Source organism: Lodderomyces beijingensis, assembly GCF_963989305.1.
Source record: "Lodderomyces beijingensis strain CBS 14171 genome assembly, chromosome: 3".
Lineage (NCBI taxonomy): Eukaryota > Fungi > Ascomycota > Pichiomycetes > Serinales > Debaryomycetaceae > Lodderomyces > Lodderomyces beijingensis.
In genome coordinates, this window is record NC_089972.1 from 1,616,526 (window position 1) to 1,637,571 (window position 21,046).

Below are 21,046 nucleotides of genomic sequence, written 5' to 3' on the forward strand. Positions count from 1 at the left end.
AATGAATTATAATGCAAGAAAGATGAAACTGTGACTGTAGTTGTAATTGGTAATTGTAATGGGGACTGTGGCTGAGATGGCGGTGGTGATGGTGATGGTGGAAAGACACTGGTGCTGGGACTAGCCCATTGTAGCAGGCACTTGTTGTTGCCTCTTTTGCTGGTCCCTGGCCCATCTCGCGGCGTCTTTAGTCCTTTCGTCGAAAAAGGGATTAGACCTCGTCTTTTTGATGTACTCAGTCATCCAGTTGCCGTCGTAGTATGCTTTGAATTGTCCCTGCGGGTACATAACGGCAAGATCACCCAACAATCCAGTAGCGGAACGAGCAATGGTTTCTTGCGTAATCATACTTTGATCTTGTGCCACTCTTTGTACAAATTGCAAAATCGACCCCACAACCGGGTACAATTTCTCTGGCTGATCATTGAAGGCAGCAGCTATACCCACAAAACAGTCCAAAACGGCCTCCCTGACTCTAAAAACAAACTCTGTCGTTTCTACCGAATGGTCCTCTGGCTCCATTGCCGCGGCAGCTGTGCAGATATTCATCACGTATTCGAGATACGGCTCAAACCCGGGCCCTATAGCAGACGCAACATCTCCAAATGCCGATACAATGGCTGGCCTCAAGTCGCGTCTAACTTCTGGATTGTTCAAGTTGTTGCCCAATATCGTCATCAACCCATTCAAATATTCACCTATCAGCAATCCCAAATTTTGTGCAAGATCGCCAACGAGCCCAACAGCAGTAAGACATGTTGGCGACTCGGTGTTTTCCAAGGCCTTGGTCAAGTAGGGGATAAAAGCAGGCATATACTTCATAAAGTTCTCCCCAATGGCACTCGACAATGCAGAAATGGAAATGAATATATCTTCCTCGATCAAAGAGTTGGGTTCCTGTGCATCCAACAATTTGACAAATCTCTCCATCAAATTGTCGGCAGCATTGATGACCGCGGGGCCTAGTTTTCTAATAACGTTGGTTAATAACGACAAGATGTTTGTTTGCAACTCTTCCAAATTGCCCTTGTCTTCAGTGGTAGAAACTTGGCTTTGCATTTCAACTGTTTTTTCCAATCTGCCCAATATTTCCATTGCTATATTCTGGACAATTTCCATGGTGTCCTGGGCACTATAAGTCACAAGAGTCGATAGAGCTTCATAGGCTGAGGCCCTAGCGCTGTGCTCATTATCGGCTCTGCCAGAAACTTGCATCAACACAGGCACAATGGTTGGATAATAAGGGGACATGACATTATTGGGGGCATTGGACTCGGCGCACAATTGCTCAACCAAGTTGATCAATGTCCAACAGCAGTTGGTCGACACCTTGGGGTGGTCTTGCAAACCATTGACCACGGCCTGCAACAACTGGGGCAACTGGGTCTCGGGGTCAATAGCATCGACAACCATATCGGCGATTCTTCCAAGACACCATGCGACAGTCTCCTTGACTTGCAAATTCTTGTCTTCCATCAAGTCGAGAATCGGGGGCAATGCTTGGTTGATGATGGATTTCAATTGCTCCAGGTCGGGCCCATCCAAGATCGAGCCAAACGCCATCACGGCCGCTTCTCGAGCCCTCCAGTTTTCCTTGTTTGTTATATTGGTGCCGACAAACTGGATGGTTGGATCAACCACGTAGTTGCCGATATCCTGGGCGTATAATTGTAAGCAAGCTCCCGCGGCCATGGCAACGGACCAATCGTCGTCTTCGGGGTCTTCGTTTTGTCTCGTCAACAAGGTCAACAACGTTGGCAAGACCTCGCTCGAGGCAATCAAGGCAAAATTGTAGGAGACTAGCTCTTGCGATTGCGGCGTTTGCAATGGGTCCAACCCCAATTCTTGTCTGCGCAATGCAATCTCCAATTCTTCTTCGCAAACGGTCGACCAAAACTCAACAGCCATGCATGCTACTTTTTCATCGGCGCTTTGCATTCCAGACACAGTCAACCCGTATAATGCCTTTTCCATATAAAGAGCCATGTAACGGTAGTATAGCGACATGATTCTTGCAAGACAACCAAAAGCGCTCGCTTGCAACTCGGAATCATCTGCTTGTGTTGCTTCACAAACAACCTGCATGATATAGTTTCGTTCTCCCTCGGTTTCGAAATTGGATTTGATAAACTCCAAGGAGTTGACCAAGGCATTTAGCGCAGTGACTCTCACCAAGTTGGAAGGCTCGTTGCCTTGCACGCCTTGGATGATGGCAATCAACATACCAGAGGCCTGAGCCAACACATTTGGGTTTGACGGGTCTGCGCTTTCGCAGATGTAGCCAATCGTCAATTGAGAGGCACGCTTCACGTGTTCCGGGTTCTCCATTTTGGTGTTTAAAATAATCAAGGGGATCAACTCGGGCCATTCTCCCCTCGGCAACTCGATATCTGCAATGGCAGCCACCAATTGCGCTGCAGTGCTGGCCACTTTTTGATTTGGTGTTTTCAACCCATGCACCGCCTGCTCCTTGATCTTGGTCTTCAAATCGGGACTCAATTTGAGCCAGCGATCTTGCTGAGCTGCCCTGGTTCTTTGCTCTTTGGAGACCAATTGATTCTTGAGCCCTATACCGGCCAACATTCGAACCTCGGTCTTGGCATCCTCGTTGTTCAATGCCTCGATTAAAAGCAGGATGTACTCAGGAAAGTGGTTGTTGGCTGTCTCATTTAACTCAATCTCCGCCTGGGTTCTCTGCGTTGGATCTGGACTTAAGATTGCATTTTCCAAGAGTTGTAGAATGTCCATCTTGAAAGTCACACACTCACTTACTCACTCACTCTTCTACTTGTCTGTTTACCTTCAACAAAAAAAAAAAAAAAAAAACAGGATTCTGTAGTTGAAGTAGTAACAGTAGTAGCACTAGTATTAGTTGTAGTGAAACTAGCACCAGATAGTAGTAGTTGTTGTACTAGTTGCTGTCGTTGTAAGTAGATCTAGAAAAATGTTGATTTCCTTTCTCCTTCTATACTTGCCTTTCGTTTATATGAGAAAGAGTGTGTGTGTGTGAGAGTAGGAAAAAAAAAAAAACCAAATCATCATTATCTCTACTACCAACTTGACTGAGTGTACTACCAACTATCAAGTTAGTGTGAAATTTTTATCAACACATTGTTTTAGTATACGGGAACACTTTGCGAGTTGGTCGCATATTATGTCACCTCTATTGCGCCAGCTTTCGTTCCAGTACTGTTTACCTTCAACTAGTACACATCTACCAAGCGTGCAGGGGAAATTCGAAAAATAAAACTGTTTTTTTAAATTAAAAAAGGGTAATACAAATTTTTTATTCAAACTTGTATCCCGAAGAATTATTAAACGGATCACAACTAGCACGGGTGAAGAAGAAGAAGTACCGATTTCAGTCGGATTCAACGGGCTCATTGCCGTTGCCCCTTGCAATCACCATTTCCGATTGAGTGAGCTTATTCTTTCTTGCCAACTCCAACAGTCTCATCAATTCCTTCTCCTTTTGTTTCAACTCCTGTGCCTTCTTCTCCAAAAGAGCTGCTCTGTTGGCCAACTCTTTGGCGCTTGCCATCTCCATCTCTTCCAACTTCTGCTGTCTCTCCAAGATTCTCTCGTGTCTCAACACATAGGGCACGGTCTCCGAGATTTGGCGCAATTGGTTACGCTGGGGCCCAATCGAGAGCCTCTTGAACGTGCTGCTGTTTGGCGCCCTATCCTCCACCGATATCGTCGACGTGCTGGGTGTAAAGTTTGTTGTGTAGTTTTTCAATTGAGGCGAAGACGAAGCTGACGCTCCCTCTTCTTCTTCCAATAACATCGATGAAGACTTCTTGATCGAAGAGCCCGAAGATGTTACCGAGTGACTGTCATTGTGTAAATGACCATTGCTCTGCTTGTGCCCATCGGCATCGGTAAGTCTCGCTAGATTCGATAACGATGGGATCGCGGCACCGCCTGCTAGTGCTCCACCATCTTGGGTGTGGTGTTCAACTGTATCATGAAACTCGTGATCCTCTGCGCTGTCTTCATCAACCACGGCACCGCCGCCAGTGACTTTAGTTAATCTCTCGGTTCTATAGGTTTCATACAAAAAGTCGTGGGTCAAATCCTTCAAATCTTGCAAGTGTGAACCCAACAAGACCGATCTCAAGATGGGGAAATCGCTAACACTGGTGTCGTTTATATCCACAAATCCCCATGGATACGTTCTAGCCTTGATGTACTTGGCCTGACCGGTTTTATTGTCCCGAACTTCCAAATCGTTTTCCGAGGTTATAATCGCAAAGGGCTGGAGGCCCGATAAGAATTTACACTCGCGAATCAAGTCATAATCTTCTTCTTCGTCATAGTCATTGAGAAAATTGTCAAACTGGAAAACAGGTACATTGAACCGTTCAATGTCAACTCGAATCTGGTGTTTGAAAAACTGCAACTCTTTTCTAGTAAAAGAGTCGGCCTTGGCAATGATTGGGATGATATTGACATATTTCGACAAACGCTTCATGCATTGAATGTCAATTTCCCTCAATCCGTGTCCCGTAGGCGCAATAAAATAGAGCATAACGTGGACTCTTGTGTCTGTAAATCTAGGGTTTCTCTTGATCCTAGTCTCCTCTGCCAAGACTAGGTCGAATTGCTGTTTCAAGTAATTTTCAATCTCCACAAAACAAATTTCATTATTCAAATTTTCACCAAACCCGGGCGTGTCAACTATAGTGAGCAAGACCTTCAAGTTTTCGTCTTCAACAATCTCAACCTTGGTCTCGGTCAAGGCGATACCGGGCTCTTCGTTTATTGTCGAAGGGTTAAACTCGTGTCGGGTCAACATCGACGTGTTGGGCAAGGCAACCGATTTGGCTGAAGTGAAGCTCAAAATCCTGGTGTTTTCGCTCTTGTTGGCCAAGCCGGCCCCGCTCTTTTCATATCTGTGGTTCAACACTTTTCGATCTAGTAAACTGTTGATAAACGTGGTTTTGCCCGTGCCCAGCTCGCCAACAACCATAAATGTGAACTTGACGCCCTTTTTAGCATCCTTCCTGTAGTTGATGATGGGAGAATGGCTCAAAGGACTGCCATTAGCACGGCCAAAACTTGCTGAGCCATAATTGTACAGATCCATTGTCGAAGTGAATGTGCTCTATGTCTCTCTGTATGTCTGTCTGTGTGTGTTTTACTGGGTGGGACCTTGCGTTGAAATTCAAGTCAAATTTCAATAAATCAGCTAACGTGTCTTTGACGAAAAAGCGAACCAAAACAAAGGTCGTGAAGCGAGCGCGTTCCAGTAGGTGAAGTTGATTTTTCTTCTACTTAGGGACGTTTTGTTTGATTCGGGTAGACTGTGAACCTGGGCTAGGTACAATTAAAACAAAGCAAAACTGAAAAAAAAAAAAGGAAGCCGTGGTAGGAAAACTGTAATCAGCACTTATGAGTATCAAGAGGTTCTTGAATAAAGTGTGTAGCAGTAGTTGAAGTTGTTGGTGATGAAAAGTTATTAGTTGTGAGTTGGCTTTAAAGTGGGTCTCTTATTATCCCCTTCAATTTTTTAATTTTTTTTTTTTTATTTTCCTTAAATTTTTTCGACTGGTGCTGTTGAGGGAGAGACAAACAAACCATAACCAAACCCCAAACCACACCACATTTAACCCAATACGTGTACTATGCGAGAGCCAATATATATACACGTTAGCAGACGTTCGACTGAAGTTTGAGACATGTTTTAAACGATGAAGGTTCTAACCAGAATTTGTACTGTTTTTCTTTTTTTTTCTTTTGCTTTTTTCTTTTTGCCGCCAGCTACTACAGCCTGCCCTTCTAGATCCTCCATTATTTGAAAGCGTTGCGAGATAAATCTTTCTAGGTTTGTTTTTTTCATTATTTTGTTATTCTGACAAGTAACTGGGGTGCTCTTGTGGATACAAATACAGAAATTGCAAAACACCAGTGGTACTCCAAGAAGCATCAAGCAAAAAAAAAGGGGAAAAAAAAAGTGCAAAAGATACAAAAGGATAATCTGACATGGCAGACTTGAAGGAGAACCAGGGTTAAAGTCCCTGGCTCATACCCTTCATTTTCATGCAACGGTGTGTGTGTGGGGAGCACGCCTGCGTCATCATACAACAAGCGCAGGGTTCAGATCCTCGCCCTCTCCATTTCATTTGCATTAGCACAGTAGTAACTAGAGATCCAGAGCTCTATTCGCATCTACTTTGCATCTTTTTCTCATCTTCCTAGTCATCTATCGCTTCGCGGACTCTAATACCAATTCCCAGCCAGTCGTGTTTGTTGTTACTGGTGGAGCTCACGAGTGCGAACATTCACAGTTGCTGCAAAAAAAAATTGGATTTCAGTTGTGCAACAACTTCCCAATGAGCTGTTAGTGGACCCACTAGTTGAAGAATGAACCCATTCGACTTTTTTGGAAAGAGCTTTTAGTCTTCTCATAGAACACCAGTTGTAAAACGGCAAGAAAGAAAAAAAAAAAAAAACAGCTTCGCTCGCTAATCGTTATTCGGTCCAACTTCATAATCTCTAGCTACGCAGCATGAATGCAAGAAATTTGGAATTTGATGGAGTTTTTATTTTTCTAAAGCGCTATGTGAGTCGACTGAGCATTTTGGTTATCCATCGTGCCAAAAAAAAAAAAAAAAACAACGTCTGTATGTACATGATAAAAAAAGAGCATAGTAACCATAATCGGACCAGGCTCCGAAAGTTGGAACTCCTCGAGCCTGAGTATACTAAGTGATGGAACGGATTGGAAGTTCGCTCGAAATATAAATGTGTAGATGGAGGTCTCTGACGTCTCAACCAGGTTTTTGTGGTGAGAGAGAAAAAGAAAAAAAAACTAGCCCCCGGCGGGACTCGAACCCGCAACCCTTGACGAATTCCAAAGTATACCGGAAGTCAAAGCGCTGAACCATTGCGCCACGGCGGCCAAGTACCGGCTAGTTGGCTCTTTCAAACAAGGGGTTGGTTCAGAGTAGTCAGGTGCTAAACGTAAATCCATCAACCTCACCTACTTCAATGCTACTTCGACATACAAGAAATACGAAACATGAACCTGATTATCCAATATTTCTTAGACGTTCCTGCGACTGCATTGCGAAGCACCCCCAACTTGCTTTTTTTTTTTTGTTCTGTTCTTCACTTTCCGCCTATTGACCTTAATTTTCGTCAATTTTTGATAGAACTATCCAAATGAACGTCATTTTCTTTTCCTTTTTTCAATTTTGCATTCGAGAAGCATATTCACTCAGGACTTGGCTGAGTGGTTCTCTTTTACAAAGTTATCATTCTTGATAGCACAAGAGGAGCTTATGTTGATAGTGTGGATTGTACCATAAAGCTAAGGGGAAAGAACAATACATTAAGCGCAACATTTCCCTTTTTTTTTTTTTTTTTTTTACCTTTCCCTCTCCCTTTCAACTGGAAGTACATCTCGTGTGGAGATCCCCTTCCTTACAATAAACAAAACCAACATGAATTGCCTCAGGTTACACAACCCCAATCTACGAGCATTCGCCCTCAAACGTGTCCAAAGCACCCATTGGGCTGCACCGGCCAGCTTGCTCACAAGAACATACTTGACGAAGCCGTGTCTGCAGCCACTTCCAATCAACCCGTTATTGCTTACAAGTCGTTTGACCAAGTTCAACTACTCCACGAGAACGGCACCTCCTCCTCCTCCACCGCCACCACCATCAGGAGGTAGAAATGCAAAGGGCGAAAAGATACTCAATCGCATATCGCGCGCATTCACCTTTTCACTATCGACAGTTATCGTCATTGCCGCATCGGGAGTAGCGATGTTGGTGCTCTACTTGATCATCAGCGAGCTATTTTTCCCTCTGGGTGACACTACCACGTTCAACAAGGCCGTGAGTTTGATTCAAGACAATGCCGAGGCTCAAAAAGTTCTCGGTTTCCCCGCGGGTGAAAGATTGAAAGCTTATGGGATCGTTGCTGCTGACCGCTGGGTGCGCAATCGCCCCGTGCAGAGCGCCAAGAGGAAAGGCCAAGATGGCAAGGACCACTTGTTTATGAAATTTCAGGTTGAGACTAGTAAGGGGAATTACGGTGTGGTCACTTTGGAACAAGTCGATTATAGTTGGTGGAGCACCAAGTTTGAGTACATTTCGTTGGATGTGCCTGGCCATAGAACTGTGTATATTGTCGCGCCGCCTAGACCACACATTGCCCCTGCTGTGGGGAAAGGTACGGGATTCTTGGGGTTGAATTGGGGGCCAAAGAAGGACTGATAAGCTCACAGTGAAAGATGAAGGATGAAAAAAAAAAAGTTATTATTACATTAGGCGGTACTATTTAGTATAAAGCGAGGATCACCATAAGGAGGTACTTTGTCCACGAGAATAAATGAGCTTCCGAGCTGAGGATCCGAGTGGATGCAGGAGGTAATATCGACACTGGTTCACGCTCGGTGTCCTCTTTGACCGTTTCTTCAGACGAACTAGCGCCATTCAACAAGCTCTGACAATTGCGTCCATCTTTGCTGAATTTTGTACTCAAATCCACTTGTCCTTCTTTCACCAAAACACCTCTATTCTGCACTTCGCATACTTCTCTCCTCCGCCCCGTCTGCTCATAGTATTTGTTGAGCGCATACGAAGCTCGCACAATGGACTCGCAGTCGCTGAACTTCCCGTACCTGCCCAATTTGCCATTCGTGCTGATATGCTCGCAGTCGATTTTGTAGCAAAGATCCCTCAATATCGCCTCCTCGTCAAACGAGTCACTCTCGACAACTACACAATTCAATGAGTCAAAGAGACACTCGCATTTGCCCTTGTCCGGTGTCTGGGGCAATTTAGAAGCAACTTGCCAAACCGCCGCGTTTTGCATACACGAAACGGGCTCATTTTTTTCAACTTGATCAATTGGCAAACCCGGTGGTTGCGCAGAGTTGAATCTATTCTTTAAAGTTTCGAAATCGGGAAGCTTCAAAACCAGACCGTCCTGTTTAGGCAACACGATTCCATAGTGGTTGACCTCTTCGAAATACTCATATGCAATCCCGCCTGACCACGTCTTTCTCATCGTTGAACCATAAAGCGCTTCAACTTCAGTAAACGGTCTAGGTGTAATCATATTACAGCCAAACTCGCTGAAAAATGCCGGCACGGGGTAGTTTTTGAACGCCGCTGTGAGTTCGCGGTACCCCGAAGTTGTATAAGTCGAGTAGCCACACCACTCGTAAACATTGATAGCAAAGAAATCAGCCTTTGAGTCCAACCCTTCATCTTCTCTGTGGTCCGGGTGCGGGTCGTTCAAATCACACACAAAGTAATTCGCCAAGTACTCTCGAATCGTAGCATCGTCATTGGTGGCATACCCCACAGGCACTTTCCTATACTTTCTATCCCTCATATACTTCTTCACGTCCCTGATAGCAGCGCGAACAAACGGAGCAGAGTCAACATTAGACTGCAGATCAGCAACTTCATTACCTGCGAAAAACCCCAACAAATTATCAAATCCAACCATGGCATCAATCACAGCCTTGTACCGTTGCAACAACTCCGTGTCCCAATGCGGGAAATCGCGCCTGATGGAGCAATACGGCTCGCCCAAGTCTGCCAACACGTAAATGCCCGCCTCAGCGAATGCGTCCATGCACACATTGTGGTTCGCCAAGGGGTTAATCTGGTAGATCCTGACTAAGTTGATCCCCAACTCCTTGAGGTGCTCCAAGTCGCGCAAGCACGAAAACGGGTTCGACATGGGGTCGATGTAGTTGGTTTCTTTCACGGGGTCGTAGACTTCGCCTTCCTGGCGGGTTTTTTGATATGCTATGCCCTTGATGAAGAATTGCTGGTGCGTTAATGAACCGTAGAACTTGTTGCCTATTACTTTGATGGGTTCTATGGAGGATGACATGGTGGAACTGACAAAAAAGACGACCAACGCTGCAAAGAAGGCGGTGGTACCATCAAGTTTCATTCTCAAGTGATTGCAAAAAAAAAAAAATCAAATGAAATATTCAAATATAAAAGTCGGTTTTGAGGAAAAAGTTCACAATTTGGTGCAAAAAAAAAAAAGAAAAATTAATTAAAGCGCAACGGCGTAATGGTTGCAAAATTGAAATTTGCGCTTTTTTTTTCTTCTTTGGATACTAACAATTTTCCAGCCATTGATCATTAAACGCACAAACAAATAAACAAACAGACATACACACACATGTTTTTTCCGTTCTTTCTTTTACTAAAAAATGTCATATAGCTTTTTGAATTCCTTTTTGCCTTTGCATTCAAGCATGTATATCTCGGCTTCACTCACTTTCACGAGTAGTCCGGCTCGTCCTATCTTTTCGATTATGCTAAACTTGTTTTCGTCTGAGATAAGCCAGTCGAACTGCGTGCCCTCGTCGAGGTTGACCAATTGAAACTCATAGTGGCAAATGTGGGTCATTGGCTCAAACACTCTGTCTATGTTCAAATTATACATCGACATTTTCTTCCACGAGGATGGATTTTTGATTTCAGAATAAGACTGCATTTGCTTCTGAAGTCTGATTGTGGTCTCCATTACTCGAAACCGAGTCAAACGTGGGTTGTTTGTGATACATGAGTTGTAGATCTCATCGGTATTGATGCTTGAAGTGATTCTTTTTTCGTGGTAGCTGGAGTTGTAGGAGCTGAGACTTGTGAATGTTGACGATTTGCTCGGATTCTGGTCCAACATTGACGATGAAAGTGTATTGTCCGATGTCAACGACTTGGATGCATTCAATGAGCCATAGCTTGTGCTCTTGCTCGGATTGAGGAAACTGATTGCATCTTGCATGTTGGAGATCATCTCATCCACAAGGGCACTCGTGGTTCGTATCATGATGAGCATGCTCTCACCCGTTACTGAGTTTTTGGAGTTGATCTGCAAGTCAAGCGCCGACGAGGAGTGCACTTTGGTGGGTATGGCCGGATCGACATCTAAAATCAACACTGGCACATCTACAAACTCTTGAAATTGGTCATCGTACTCTTCTTTGAAAACCATAAACCAGCACCGGCGGCTCTCACAGTCGAGCACGATCTTGACAAAGATCAATTCTGCCGTGGTCAACATTTCCCACTTGCCGTACTTTGACTTCCATTTCGAGATTTTGAGTGTCTTTGAAGAAGACTCGGAAATGTATAAATCCTCGGTCGAGTCCAGATTGATTTCATCTTTCAATTTTTGTGGTATCTCAAGTTTGCTTTCTGATGGAGGTTGGCTCAGGGAAGATAAATTCGGTGCGGAAGCATTCAAATGCGGCTTGAAGAAATACGTCGAGGTGGATGATGGTAAAGCAAAGGGAGAAGGTATTTTAGAAGACGATCTTGTCATCTTGGTTTGGTTGTTCTCACTGTTTTCCAACGCGTCCAGCTCACACGAGGGAGGAGTATCTGACTCTTTTTCTTGAGTAACAAGGGGATGGTTAGCTTTTGGCTCAAAGATTGAGGACTCAGTTTTGGCAATTGTCAGCTCCGAGGAGAAGCGTGATGTTGTTATCTGCGGTACAGCGATTGGGGTCAGCTTTGATGTGTTGCTACCGTGCTCCACCAACTCCGCTAGCTCCTCCATTTCCAGTGACAAGCACAGGGGCTCATCAACCAGTTCTCTTGGCGTAAGTTCCGTCAAGTTCTCAGCGGATGAATTGGGGTTTTCCTTTGATTTTCGAAACAAAGCGAAAAAAGACCTCTTTTTTGACTTTTTTTGCACTGTCGTCAAACTGCCGTTGCTAGTGGTGGTGGTGGAGGTAGTAGTACCCCTAGAAAAGGATGGTTGATAGCCTTTGCCAAAATTCGCAATATCAATGGCCGACCCATTTGACAATTCGTATGTACCAGTTTGAGTTTTTGCAACAGCCTTTGAAGAAGTTGGCGGTACGAGACTGGGCGAATAGTACTCCGACGGCTCGGGAGTTGCAAACATAATCTCCGCTTGCGATGAGATTGGACGGTTTTCTCCATTCAGATCATCTGAAAGCTTCCTCCTGTTGATTATGTGGAAAAGTTTTTCGTCTCCTTCTTCAGAGTCACATGTTTTATTCGAATCTGGTGATGGGTACGGGTTGATAGTCTTTTTGATGATGGGGAGACTTTTTTCGTATTGCGACTTGATGGATTCAGCTTTGCTATTTGGTTGTGGTGGTGGTGGTGGTGGTGCCGATGATGATGAAAAAACAGATTCGGTCTTGCCACCACTGATTGAAGATTTTATCGATTCTGCCCTTGCCCTTTCCCTTTGTGATGGGACCGGATCGACCCTTGTACACGAGATGGTTGGAGAACTGATGAGCTCTTTAAACGGTTGCTTGGTGGGTTCGTTCACTGGTCCTGGTGGAGTAACATCCAAAGACATAAAGTTTTTATGGTCTGTATCGGACATTACATTTATCCCCAAGCCAGACATTGCGGGACTTGAATTTTCAGAGTTGATCAAAAACTGATTGCCGTTTGTGGATCTGTTTTTCTCCAAAGGGCATATTTTGGAAAGGTATGCAACCCATTGACAGTAGAGCTCTTGATCTTCAAATGCGATATTCAATGATCTCTCACTTTGATGATCGTTGCCCATAAAGTTGATAGATCTCAACACCATCTTGCTAAATTCAGAGCAGTAGTTCAAAGACAACTCATTCACCCTAAACGGTGGGTAGAGTAAGCTCCGAACAGGTTGAACTCCCGCGTGCACATCAACACTCAAAACAGCCAATGCGTTGTAATCACCGCCTCCAATGAGATCCACCAAAATCAACTCAACTTTGGCTCCGTCCAGCAGGACGTTGGAGTTGCCCGTTCGATGCACAATTTGTTTAGCGGTGAAATAACTCGATACCAAGTGAGGATCGTCGTGCCGGCTCGTGCAAGTAAACGACCGAACGTTGGTGAAATTGATGCTATTTTCCTGCGACAGTGATGATGACGATGAGACGAAATGGCTTTCAAACGCAGTTTGGATCTCGCATAATTGAGCCTTGATTTTGTCCAATTTCTCGATGATGTAGGGATTGCGCAAGTATTGTGGGCACAAGTCGATAAACTGAACAAAGTTTGCAAAGTTCTTCAACGGAGCAGCAAGTGCTTCAAAACTGGCGTGGTCAATGGAAAAGTTCGAAGTCACCAATTCGCTGTATTTCTGAAACAACGTCAAGTTGTCGTTGTCGAACCATAGTAGGAAATGGTTGACAAAATTCTTGAAGCATTCGTGGTCGTTAAAGTCAAAGTCCCTGAGCGACTGGTCTATAAACACAAGAAGCTTATTGTTTCTCGTATGGATGCCTCTCGCTATGGACGAAAGGGACGACGTCGCCAGAGCATCCCGGAGTTTCAACGAACGGACCGTGCTGAGGATTTCGACCAATTCTGCATTGGTGGCCTTTGTCGAAGCGAGAAGTTTCTCAAGTACATGTTCTTGGTCTCCAGTTTCGATCATCTTTGCTTTCCCAGGAGCACACTTGGAGATATATTTCTTTCAAAACGGAATGACCGACGCTGGTGCAAGTGTATCCAACTGCCAACTTGAAATAGCTATCTACTTTTCTCTAGTGGCTAGCAAGCAGCTGAAGTTCTCAGTCCTTGGGGCTGCTGGATAAAAACCTCTCCAAGACAGAAAGACAACTGCAATAAAAAAAAAAAAAAAGACAACTTGATCTTTTTGAAGATGTATCGTTACGCGAGAGGACATTGAAAGCTATAAATTTCCAGCTGTTTGGGCCGGTTATCCTCGAAAGGGGGGAGAGGAGGAGCAAGGAGTAAAAAGAGGGTTGTCAAACAGGGTCGACTTTTGAACGCGTCTCGTGTCCTTTTTTTTTATTTTTTGTTGTTTATTTTCTTTTGCGAGTTTTTCAACACGCGCCAATCTCCCATCTCCACCTCGACAACGTTCATTGATGTCCTTTTTTGGTTCTCTATGGTGGGTGCTGGCGGTTTCTTTTCCCCTTGCATATGGCTCTGAAACAGGAATTGTAATGAACAAACAATCGGCGGATACTTTAAGCTAAGGAAGACGCGGCTTCTGCAAATTTGAGTAAGCAATTGTGGGAACGGCCCAATTTTTTTTTTGAAAAGTCAACGGTCCTCTCGTGTGTGAGGGAGAGAAAACTAGTGTTATCTTGCTTCAGAGATCCAATGGTTGCAAACCAATATCAAGTTGCAAATCAGATTGAGCCCCTAGATTTTCCATTAAGTGACTCGAGCATCCAACTTAGCACGGACTGAGCATAAATGAATGTACCAGCAACTTTTTTTTTCTTTCTTGTCTCTCCCAGTAAATAACCCAGTTTGCCTTCTTCTTAGCATCTGCAGATGCTCTTGCCGTTCTTTGCAAAGGGGGACTTCACGGTCTCCTATCCAAAATACCCGTTGAGACAGTTACGACGGCAGCTGAATAGAGACAAAAAAAAATTAATAACGAGTAAACCTTATGTTCTCCATTTCCCTGGGACGGGGGGAAGGAGAAATTGTATCCAATTGTGCTAGTCAAACACCTTCAAAAACTTTGGTGAAAACATTGATGCTTGTTTAAACTCCACCCATGCCAGGTAGATCTTTCGTCCAGATAATCATTTTTTTCTCCCCTATTGCCAGTATATTGTCCAGTGGGTCAGATTACATGTCATCTCCGAGTCAAAGCTCAGTAATCTCGCGAAACAACCCACTTCAAGAGTTCATCGACTCCTTCGCCCGTCTTACCGCTTACTAGTGAAAGATGCCAATGATCATCGTCTAGTCGCTCTTGTAATTTCAAAGCTCGGCTCACGCTCTGCTTCAATGGCTCCCTCTTGTCCTCGGGTATCAAGTCGCACTTGTTTATCACCACGAGCAAATAGATGCCCGCGAGCCGGTCCTGTTGCACGATCTTCTCGTTCAATTGAGAAAAGCTTTCCTCGAGTCTTTCCGTGCTCAAGCCATCAATCACCCAAAGGACAACGTCGGTCAGATCATAAAACCCGCCCCAAAAGGCGCGTAGCGTGGTCTGTCCTCCTACATCCCATATACTTAGCGAATAGCCTCCATATTCAAAGGGAGTGATCTGGAATCCCACGGTGGGGGAAACAGAATCGACATCCTCATTGAACATTCGTTTCGTAATTGTTGTTTTCCCCGAATTGTCCAAGCCCAAGATAAGCACGTCTATGATTTTGTCCTTTTTATTTTGCTTTCTGATTATCGAGAGTAGACCCATCTTATACGGCGGTATTTTATAGATGAGCCCACCACATTTGATTCGAGAGGTTATCTATGCAAGTGTTTTTACAGGGGTGTTGAAACAAACCTTAGGGTTGCGCTCTCTTTCTCTCTCATGGTAATTCGAAAGGCGTGCGAATTTTCCTATTGATACATCTGGAATCCACCTCACCATGCAAGGGTAGAATCAGGTCAAGAAGAAGAAAGAGAATTCACGGCAAGAAAGATGGACACACAGCTTGAGCCTCTGTAATTATGCCAAATTCTACCGCGAAGAAACAGCAGCGGTCAATATTTGAATTTTCACGGATGCAAACGGTGACGAAAAGCAGTTTGGCTGAGGAAGAAGAAGGAGGAGAAGAAGACGAAGAAGAAGATCTTGACGGTGTGCTATATGTGACGCAAAAAATTAAAGAGGAGGCAGAGGAGGAAGATAAAACGGATAATATGGCGTTATTTGAAATCAAGAGAGAAGAGGAGAGCGCGGTTTGGTCAAATACAGCAAAGGTCGAACCAGACTCCATGTTTGATTTAAAAAGCTCGCTGTTGTTTGCTGAGCAAACCATTTCTTCAACAGAGCAAGATACTCAAGTAAAGATTGAAAAAGTGGAACCAAGAAAAGAAGCAATCTCATGCCCGGTTTGCGAACTAAATCTCCGCGAGATGGATTTCCGCAGTCGAACGGATCATGTTGATACGTGTCTAGTACGCGTCACTTTTGTTGAAAATGAAGGATCGTCACCGGAAAGTTCATCATCAAGCTTGCTTTTGGACAAACAGAAGCCCGCAAATAAGAAAAGGGCTCTACCGGAGAAAAAAGATGCTAGTCCTGGTAAGAAAAAGAAAATCGTCAAGGAGAAAGTGCGATATATCAACACCGAAACAAACGTTAACGGGAGTGCAAAGATCATCAAGCCGCCTCCAGTGAAGAAAAACTCGGATAGCTCGAGCTCAGTCTCCTCGCCAAATACTGGCTCTATTTCCCTTAGCACGGCAAAGCCTTCATCATCATTTAACAGAAGAAAGCCTATTTCGCCGCTTAAAACAATGACTTTCCCCATTGACAAGTCGCGAGATTTGAAATATCAGCTTGCAGTTGACGCATTCTGCTTTGCACCTCATGATACCATTGACCAGTACTTTCTCACTCACTTCCACGCTGACCACTATGGAGGGATATCCAAAAAATGGGCCTACGAACGCGTCTTTAAGGGCGATGAAGATTACGAAAATGACTCAAAATATAAACGGATCATTTACTGTACGGAGATTACTGGCAAATTGCTCACCTTGTATTTCTCCGTAGACCCGAGATTCATCAAGCAATTGCAAATGGATGCTCGGTACAAGGTCAAGAGCTACGCAGAAGCTGAAGTTGTGCTCAACGGGGGGTACAAGAGTGATTCCACCGATCCTGGACTATATGTGACATCAATCACTGCAAACCACTGCCCGGGAGCTGCCATTTTTCTTTTTGAATCCATTGGACTAGATGGGACCATACATCGAATCTTGCATTGCGGAGACTTTAGAGTCAATATGACTATTCTCGATCACCCTTTATTGAATCGGTTCAGCGTTGGCCGACGCAATGTGGACGACACGTTGCAAATAGACAAGGTCTACCTCGACACTACTTATATGAACCCCACCTATACCTTCCCCAAACAGGAACTCGTTTGCGATACCGTCGCGACGCTTTTCGAACAATTGGCAACGATGCCAGAGGGAAATGCTGGTGGGAATTCGTTGTTCAACACGTGGTTTGGTTTTCTCACCCAATCACGAATTACCGACTTTTGGCAATCTGGACCACTGGCAACTACGAAGAAGAAGAAATTCTTGATTCTCGTGGGCACCTATGTGATTGGCAAAGAGAAACTCGCCACCGCAATCCTGAAAAGACTCCAATGTCCAATTTACGTGTCAAACATCAATAACAGGAAAAACAAATACGAGATTCTAAAGACTTATAAAGATGAGTATTTGGATCTGGTGCTCACAGATGATGATTTGGGCAGCAGGGACTCTAGCGATTGTATCGTCCATCTTGTACCTATGAACATTGTGGGCTCGATCCAGGAGCTATCAAACTATTTCAACCACAATCGGTACTATGAAAGTTTTGAAAGATGCGTCGGGTTACGACCAACTGGGTGGAGCTTTGCCCAGAACGGGAAAGGGAAACAAGCTGACCCGGAGCCTGATGACACAACAATTGTGCCGCTAACTCCACTTGAAGAAGTTGTCAAGGTGATGGAGACCACTACAAGTTACACTTTTTCCGATCACATTTTACCTCAGGGCACAAAGAGTGGATCAAAATCGGGATCGAAATCGGGATCGGGATCATCCAGGGGAAAACCGGATCTGGAATTGTATCGAATTTACTCAATCCCATATAGTGAGCACTCGTCGTTTCGAGAATTAGCTTATTTTGTCGTGTTTTTCAATATCGGGCGTGTTATCCCAACGGTGAATTGCAATAACGAGTTCAATTTGAAGCGAATGGAAGAAATCATAGGCACATGGGAGCAAGTGAGGCGGCTCAAGACTGACCGAATGAATGAAACTGACGCCGCTATTGCAAGCGAGGAAATGATGCTGAAAGTACAAGATCTTTCGTTGGAAACCTTTTGAAATGAAGCACCAAAAAAAAAAAAACCACAGTGCCGGGTGTAATAAAAATCTATAAAACATTATTTTATACAACAGGGGGATGGTGGTGGACTGATCCTTTAAACTTTCTCATTTTTCAGTTTTTTCCCAGAATATACATTCAATATCGCTTCGCATTCCTCACTTCCCTTACACGAGGACCATTGAGCAACGAGATCTCCATTTTCGTATGTTTCTGATTTAGCAACATTCTTGTTATTGTTGTTGTTGTTGGTGGTGGTGGTTGTGTCATGCGAAGCTGCAATCAATTTTGCCCGAACAATAGCAGTCTTGCTCAAGACAAACGGATGCCATTGCAACATGTGTGTCAATGCCGAGTCGGGTCCGTGGGGAAAACTAGGATAGTTTTTGTAAAGTGGATCACTCCAAATCTCAATGAGGGCCTTGCCAAATGCGTCATTCTTGACAAAGAACGAGTTGGTTTCAATCATCTTGTCCGACTGGGTCACAATCAATTTAATACCTTCGGCTTTGGTGCTCTTGTAAGTTTTGATTAACCCATGAGGTGGAATCAAGGGTTGATCGCGTAGCATCTGCTTGTTGAGCAGTTCGGGGCTCAACAAGATCTTGTCTATACTAATGGACATGTCCATCAAAAGGGCATTTTCATCCAAATACCAAAACCATTTCGTGTGTGGGAACGCAAGACGCGCTGCTTGGAGACAGAATAACCGAACCCATTTGGCTTTTTGTTCTTCGTTTAAAGCTCCCATCGAGCCAAGCTGAGGTATAAACTCCGCAGCCCAGCGCACATAGACACCGTATTTCTGATGGTAGGCGTAATCGACTCTGTTTTGCACGATTTTCGTCAAGCCATCCAACGAGTACTTGTTAAAGTCAATGGCGGTGACAATGACCACGTCAGGGTAATTAGCCAATGACTTTGGTCTATATACAACCTTGTCTTGGTTTTTGAAATGGTTTTTCGCATTCATCAATATATCCTTGGCATTTTGCTCTTCCTCTTTTGCCTTTTGAACATTTACATCTGGATCGTCCATCACCGCCAACGGCTTTAGTTCTGTCTTGTCACTTCCCGCTTGGGTAAACTGAAGAACCAATTTCAGGATGCCCAATTGCTTTAGCGAGTCTGCATGCTCAACGGGCGGATAAATAAACCTCGACTGTGTTTCAATCAACTGGTCACTCGAGTACGGGTGCGGTGGAGAATACAGTCGGATGGTTGGTTTTGTAAATAGCAGTGAAAAAAACGTGAACGGATTGAAGAAAAACCATATTAGAAGCGCGCCAATCAAAACCACCGGGAATTTCTTCCTCTGATTGATCCGACTGAATGTAGCTGGGAGAGGTAAAAAGGAATGGTTATTGTTTCCATGTCGTGGTCGAAATGCTTTCTTGTTGTGAACCATAGTAGAATGAAAGTATACTGAAATGGAAAAAAAAAAAAAAAAAGGATCCAAGGTTCCAAATTATATATCACAGCACCTTCAAGTAAAGACCGTTTCTTTCTCTTTCTCTCACTCACACTCTCTCTATTTCTGTTTCACTTTGATCCCAGTATCTTCTTCTTGTTTGGGGCCTGAAAATCTGTCAATCTTGAATATAAAATCTTCTTTGGAAATCTGGGTCTTGTATATTATTTTGAGTTTGGTTTTCAAGAGAGATTATTTTCGGAACAGAACAACAAACAAAAAAGTCTCACGCTGTGCTGTTCGAGAGAGACAGACACGTGAGTGTAACCAGCTCTCACCAACTACTACTCTATGAACAACAGAAAGTACGGATCCAAAGAATGATTGTTCCATCATTTGCAGTCTAAATCATACAATTGTAGCTATTTGCCATCTTCTCTTTTTTTTTTTTGTTTTCTTTCCTTCATATTTTTATTCTACCTCACAAACTGGTGTTTAATGTTCTCCCAAAAAAAAGAGCTGAGTCGAGTTTCTAATTCTGGGGTCAGCTTGAAGTCGATCCCTTATTTATTCTATCTTCAATCACTTGCAATGCCACTTGCCTTCTTCTTTCAGCCACAGAGCTCGCTATACTCTTGGTGGCCTGGTTGGCTTGTTCTTGTCTCTTTTGGGCTCTGGAGTTGCTCTGGGTCACAGCCTCGTCGTTGAATGGGGTTATTACTGCCAAAAATACTGCAAACTGGTATACTTGCTCAAACACGGGGCTCAAGTATGGCTTTAGAGTCTTGGGGAAAAACTCCACCAATTGGAAGGTGTCAGAGGCGTCACCGACCAAGACCGAGCTGTTTGTTGCATCATTGGTAGATATGGGCAATGTCGGATCTGTCCTCAACAGCTGGAAAAACCTCAAGTAGAAATAGGCAATAAAGAAGCTTGTGATTGAAGGAACTGCCGGGTACAACGATTGGCTGATCACAGCCGACCAGATCGTCAAGATGATCATAAACGCAAACGGCAAGTGCTTGACTCTAAAGTTGACCAAGCCTCGAAACAAGACAATATTGTGCTCGGGTATCAATTGCTTGAAAACAACGAGAAACCCAAAATAGTAAGATATGCCTCCGCCCAATGGCAAGTTCATGCTTTTCAAATCCTGTCTCACCAAGTTGGAAACAATGGCAACCAAAACTGTGATCAAGTTGGTGACCCCACCAACAACCAAAATGAACTTGACCACTTCAAACTGGCCCCAAAATCTCTCGACAAATTTGCTTCCAATGTACAACACCACAAACGAAAAGACAAAAGTTATCAAGCTCGTCTCGGCAAATATGGCCAGAAACAAAACCCATGGGTTCCTAATGGTGGAGCTGGGTATTAGCTGAATAAATGGTATGTGTATCTGTTGGAATCGTGCTGCATTTGGTTGGCCTTGTGATTGATTGTAAATTCGATACTTGAAAACAAATAGTAGCGTCGTAACTGTGAGTAGTGCTCCTAATAGTATCCGGGTAGATTTCGGCACACTATGAGCTCGCATAAGTCCCATCCTGTAGTTGTCGTTTTTTGTCTATTTCTATATATATAATGAATCAATTAATCAAAAAGTGTGCTGTTTTTCTTTGGTTCCAGCAAAGGTGAAGTAATTGAATAATAGTTGGTGATTGATTTTTAACTAGTGACACCGGAGGTTAACTATTACACCATGATGGTTTTTTTTTCTCCCGTACATTGATTTTTTTTTTACTGAATTTTACTCTCAGGGACAACCAGAGACTATCATGGACTAGTTCCACCGATATTCAAGACTCATTAAGGGCAGTAAGTGATACCACACGC

At 43.9% G+C, this 21,046-nt stretch overlaps 9 protein-coding genes across 9 annotated transcripts; 2 read left to right on the top strand and 7 right to left on the bottom strand. All coding sequences in view use genetic code 12, as the record gives it.

Moving 5' to 3' along the window:
• Window positions 1–120: 120 nt before the first annotated feature.
• Window positions 121–2,748, bottom strand: LODBEIA_P27820 (uncharacterized protein; the record flags this gene model as incomplete). Its single annotated transcript, XM_066972819.1, has 1 exon — window positions 121–2,748. The coding sequence occupies one exon, from the start codon at window positions 2,746–2,748 to the stop codon at window positions 121–123; it is 2,628 nt and encodes an 875-aa protein (XP_066829720.1).
• A 613-nt stretch (window positions 2,749–3,361) lies between these two features.
• Window positions 3,362–5,089, bottom strand: LODBEIA_P27830 (uncharacterized protein; the record flags this gene model as incomplete). The annotated part of the gene is made up of 1 exon (XM_066972820.1): window positions 3,362–5,089. The coding sequence occupies one exon, from the start codon at window positions 5,087–5,089 to the stop codon at window positions 3,362–3,364; it is 1,728 nt and encodes a 575-aa protein (XP_066829721.1).
• A 2,359-nt stretch (window positions 5,090–7,448) lies between these two features.
• LODBEIA_P27840 (uncharacterized protein) lies at window positions 7,449–8,228 on the top strand (the record flags this gene model as incomplete). Its single annotated transcript, XM_066972821.1, has 1 exon — window positions 7,449–8,228. One exon carries the CDS (start codon window positions 7,449–7,451, stop codon window positions 8,226–8,228), a length of 780 nt encoding a protein of 259 aa, XP_066829722.1.
• Window positions 8,229–8,292: 64 nt separating this feature from the next.
• Window positions 8,293–9,864, bottom strand: LODBEIA_P27850 (uncharacterized protein; the record flags this gene model as incomplete). The annotated part of the gene is made up of 1 exon (XM_066972822.1): window positions 8,293–9,864. One exon carries the CDS (start codon window positions 9,862–9,864, stop codon window positions 8,293–8,295), a length of 1,572 nt encoding a protein of 523 aa, XP_066829723.1.
• A 324-nt stretch (window positions 9,865–10,188) lies between these two features.
• On the bottom strand, window positions 10,189–13,401 carry LODBEIA_P27860 (uncharacterized protein; the record flags this gene model as incomplete). Its single annotated transcript, XM_066972823.1, has 1 exon — window positions 10,189–13,401. The coding sequence occupies one exon, from the start codon at window positions 13,399–13,401 to the stop codon at window positions 10,189–10,191; it is 3,213 nt and encodes a 1,070-aa protein (XP_066829724.1).
• Window positions 13,402–14,601: 1,200 nt separating this feature from the next.
• LODBEIA_P27870 (uncharacterized protein) lies at window positions 14,602–15,153 on the bottom strand (the record flags this gene model as incomplete). Its single annotated transcript, XM_066972824.1, has 1 exon — window positions 14,602–15,153. The coding sequence occupies one exon, from the start codon at window positions 15,151–15,153 to the stop codon at window positions 14,602–14,604; it is 552 nt and encodes a 183-aa protein (XP_066829725.1).
• A 311-nt stretch (window positions 15,154–15,464) lies between these two features.
• LODBEIA_P27880 (uncharacterized protein) lies at window positions 15,465–17,795 on the top strand (the record flags this gene model as incomplete). Its single annotated transcript, XM_066972825.1, has 1 exon — window positions 15,465–17,795. The coding sequence occupies one exon, from the start codon at window positions 15,465–15,467 to the stop codon at window positions 17,793–17,795; it is 2,331 nt and encodes a 776-aa protein (XP_066829726.1).
• Window positions 17,796–17,893: 98 nt separating this feature from the next.
• On the bottom strand, window positions 17,894–19,204 carry LODBEIA_P27890 (uncharacterized protein; the record flags this gene model as incomplete). The annotated part of the gene is made up of 1 exon (XM_066972826.1): window positions 17,894–19,204. The coding sequence occupies one exon, from the start codon at window positions 19,202–19,204 to the stop codon at window positions 17,894–17,896; it is 1,311 nt and encodes a 436-aa protein (XP_066829727.1).
• Window positions 19,205–19,751: 547 nt separating this feature from the next.
• Window positions 19,752–20,756, bottom strand: LODBEIA_P27900 (uncharacterized protein; the record flags this gene model as incomplete). The annotated part of the gene is made up of 1 exon (XM_066972828.1): window positions 19,752–20,756. The coding sequence occupies one exon, from the start codon at window positions 20,754–20,756 to the stop codon at window positions 19,752–19,754; it is 1,005 nt and encodes a 334-aa protein (XP_066829728.1).
• Between the last annotated feature and the right edge of the window lie 290 nt (window positions 20,757–21,046).